The sequence below is a fragment of the Coregonus lavaretus genome (assembly GCF_964263955.1).
Source record: "Coregonus lavaretus genome assembly, chromosome: 26".
Lineage (NCBI taxonomy): Eukaryota > Metazoa > Chordata > Actinopteri > Salmoniformes > Salmonidae > Coregonus > Coregonus lavaretus.
In genome coordinates this window covers 39414131-39418112 of record NC_140013.1, presented here as the reverse complement: position 1 = coordinate 39418112, position 3982 = coordinate 39414131, and the positions used below count along the sequence as shown (strand labels likewise).

At 46.8% G+C, this 3982-nt stretch overlaps 1 protein-coding gene across 1 annotated transcript; it reads left to right on the top strand.

The window, feature by feature from the left end:
- The first annotated feature begins 451 nt into the window (after window positions 1-451).
- Window positions 452-3581, top strand: LOC311101596 (P2Y purinoceptor 1-like). Its single transcript, XM_084142725.1, has 2 exons — window positions 452-725; window positions 1023-3581. Exon 2 carries the CDS (start codon window positions 1050-1052, stop codon window positions 2121-2123), a length of 1074 nt encoding a protein of 357 aa, XP_083998851.1. The 5' UTR covers window positions 452-725; window positions 1023-1049; the 3' UTR covers window positions 2124-3581.
- The last annotated feature ends 401 nt before the right edge of the window (window positions 3582-3982 follow it).

Sequence of the window (3982 nt, the reverse complement as noted above, 5' to 3'; positions counted from 1 at the left end):
ATTATTCTCAGAGCAGTTTCCGGTGGTCAGACTGCCACTGTGTCACACTAGACATAGGCCCTTAAAGAACGATATAACAGTCTAGTCCTAGCACAACCTTTCAAGGAATAGAAAGCAATCGCAGCCTTTTGACATACCCCTCTTGCACAATATTAATGATCTCCTTCCAACATGCCAGCACGGCCCAACATACACACTCTCTACTCTCCTGCTGTGTGCACTCCGTAAATGACGTGTGTAGGATCAGCAGTAGCTGCCAAGAATCAACAACCCACATTAGTATTATTACAGTGACCTCGACGGACTGTACTTTGTAGTTTTTAAACCGGTATGTCAGATGAGGAGTTGGTAGGCGGAAAAGAAAGAGCGCGTTCGAGGAGCTTCGCAGTTCTGGTGGTGGCGCCCCTCCCCTCAGCGCGTTTGTAATTCCTGCGCTCTCTTGCGAGAGAGTGCTCGCAGTTGTCTTGCCTTGCGCTCTGTCGCCGTTCACTGTCGTCGAGTGCAACGAACGGTGGTGGACTTTTACTGTGACAGCGAACGAACCAGACGGAGTGTCATTTTGCAGAGCCGGAGAGCTTTGTTTGAGACTGAGGAACAGGGACTTCTGACTCGACAGTCTCAACCGCTCTCCGTTCGGCTGTGTATGTAGCCTATGTTTGAAATCTGTTCAAACGCAAAAAAGGCTGTAGGAATGCGGGATAGATGTCAACGGTGACTAGGCTAGTGTATGTTCAACTTGTATGTTTTTTCCTTCGGTGACTGGGATGGTTTTGCAATATGTAGCCTAGGCTATTTCTGTGCGTATTTTGGCTTCCAGATTGGCTGTGGAGAGATCGGCTTTTCCTTCTCCATTGAGTTTCTAATGCTAGACCAGTAACCATATACATTACTGTACATGCCATTTTGTATAAACTACTGGGATTAAAAGCTTTATTATAATAGACTGTTTAAAATACTAATTATGTAGATAAATATCTCCCTGAACTTGATTGATTGATTTTCTTTACTTTCCCTCTATACAGTAAAAACACCTGCATTTCCCTGACAACATGACAACAACCGATCTGAACGTGACCCTGACATCCCTCCTGAATGTGTCTGATCTCCACAAGGCAACACACGGGGGATGTTCCCTGACCAGGACAGGCTTCCAGTTCTACTACCTACCCACCGTGTACATCCTGGTGTTCGTCGCCGGCCTGGTGGGGAACAGTCTGGCCATCTGGATGTTCGTCTGCCACATGAGACCCTGGAGCAGCATCTCTGTATACATGTTCAACCTGGCCCTGGCCGACTTCTGCTACGTCCTCTCCCTCCCGTTCCTCATCTTCTACTACTTTAATAAGACAGACTGGATATTCGGGGACGTTCTCTGCCGACTGCAGAGGTTTATATTCCACGTGAATCTGTACGGCAGCATCCTGTTCCTGACCTGTATCAGTGTCCACAGGTACACAGGAGTGGTCCACCCGCTCGAGTCCCTGGGCAGGCTCAAGAAGAAGAACGCCGCCCTGACCAGCGCCCTGGTCTGGGTCGTGGTCATAGCGGCAATCTCTCCCATCCTCTACTACTCCAGGACGGGGGAGAAACGTAACGCGACCACGTGCTACGACACGACCACGGAGGATGAGCTGCCGGGCTACTTCATCTATAGCATGTGTTTGACCGTGTTCGGCTTCTGCGTCCCCTTCGTCATCATCCTGGGTTGCTATGGGATGATCGTCAAGGTGCTGATATGTAAAGACATGAACAACGGCCCGTTACGGCGTAAGTCCATCCACCTGGTGATTATCGTGCTGGCCGTGTTCGCTGTGTCCTACCTGCCCTTTCACGTGATGAAGAACCTGAACATGCGAGCCAGGCTGTACTTCCAGGGCCCGGACATGTGTGACTTTAATAACCGCGTGTACGCCACCTACCAGGTGACGCGGGGGCTGGCCAGCCTCAACAGCTGTGTGGACCCGGTCCTCTACTTCCTGGCTGGGGACACGTTCAGGAGGAAGCTGTCCAGAGCCACTAAAAAACAATCCAAGAAAGGGGAGCTTCCCCTCCAGTCCAAGAGTGAAGAGACGGTGATCAACAGCCTGCCGGAGTACGTTGAGAACGGGGATGGAGAGTTCTGAGATCTGGGTCTGGGTCTGGTCTTGGTCCGGGTGGTCAGTCTGAACCTCCTACAGGGGTTTTGTGTGAAAACGTACTGTGTATTGGTGCTGTGGACCTCGCAGACTGTGTGCACTGTGGACAGAACTGTCTGGGTGGGAATCTAACAAAGCTGATGGTAATAGTTTGTGTCTCTGTAATCCTTATCACTAGGTAGGTATTTTCTGAATGTGAACGAAGTGCTCATCCATCCATAACCAAACGGAAGGAGAAGGTACTAAATAGGTTGATCCTCTGTCGAACCAACGCTAATGTGTTTGTAATGGAGAGATGGCTCTGCTAGCCACCCAGTGGATGAATAACCACTGCCTACTAGCAGGTGAAGTATGGTGGCTGATGCTAGGTGAGACACCAGGGGATGATGGAGAACCATCACCTGGAGCATGGGCCTTATGACTGCTCTGTGGAGGTTGACATACAGACATTATAATGCACACTGAATGTTCTGAGTGGCTTTTCTCAGACTGCTACGAATTTAATCAACCCCAAAGTAATCTAGTACGGTCAGTGTATCTCTGTGGCGTGCCCTGTGTGTCCGTGGTCTGTCTATTCTACATCATATGAAGGGACTATGCTAGTCTCATGTGAATATGACGCTATACTGTGATATACAGTAATATACTGTTATATGCAGTAATATACAGTAATATACTGAATGTGTGCTGTAGGAGTACTGTAGAGTACACGGTGTCAAGCCTGGTTATGTTGTTATTGTTTTGTTTTAGAAATGTAACAAAGATTTATCCAGACTGTTAAAAGTTATTGCATGAGTCCAGTGTTATTATCGGGAAGCAATTTACCAATGACAAACCACAGCAGCCATTTTCTATGAAGTGTCAAACTGTTTATATGCATGCAGAGAAGAATGCACGCAGGTGACCGTGGAATGAGTAGAACATTCTGTTGTGTGTAAAGCAGCCATGTTGCGTGTTGTTGGGATTGTTACATCCAATCAGACGCTTATCACCTCTCAGTGCTCTGTACACATATTCAATCAAAACTCCTCTCTGTTTAGCCACCTTAGTAGGTGGAAAAAAAATCTAGTTAAAACCTGGAGCTATGTATGTTATACTAATTCTCTGATCTATCATCATCATCATCATCATCATCCTAGTGGAGCCATTTCTGACTGTTCCTGAACTGGTCAGCAACTCTAGCAGCTCCCACAGATGTTCACAGTATCATATTGTGTGTGGATTGACATTAAATGCATAAGTTAACCCTCATCCATACTATTGGGAGATATGTAGACCTGATGAGAAATGTATGATGTGATCATATCGGCCTTCCATAGAGATCTGTGGGACTGCACATTCACTGCTCTGGTCAAAGGGGTTGTCATGTTGGAGCGCATAGAGTTGCTCTGTAGTTGTACAGCATTTAGGGGCCAGTTGTGAATGTGTGAATAAAAGTTTTTTTATAAAACATGTAAAAGGTTATCAGATTAATTTCATATCTTTTTTACTCAATGCTTTTCAAGTATCTCTCTCTCTCTGTCTCTCTCTCTGTCTCTCTGTCTCTCTCTCTCTCTCTCTCTCTCTCTCTCTCTCTCTCTCTCTCTCTCTCTCTCTCTCTCTCTCTTCTCTCTCTCTCTCTCTCTCTCTCTCTCTCTCTCTCTCTCTCTCTCTCTCTCTCTCTCTCTCTCTCTCTCTCTCTCTCTCTCTCTCTAGCTCTCTCACTGTATATGTTGCCATTGCTCAGCTTAAGCTGCCCTATCCCCTGTTAATCGTTCCAAAGGGCATTCCTGATTATTAGATTTGTTGCTTTATTACACTGGATCCAACTCAGCTTGACTTGGCCTTCTCTCAAACTCACCGTGACA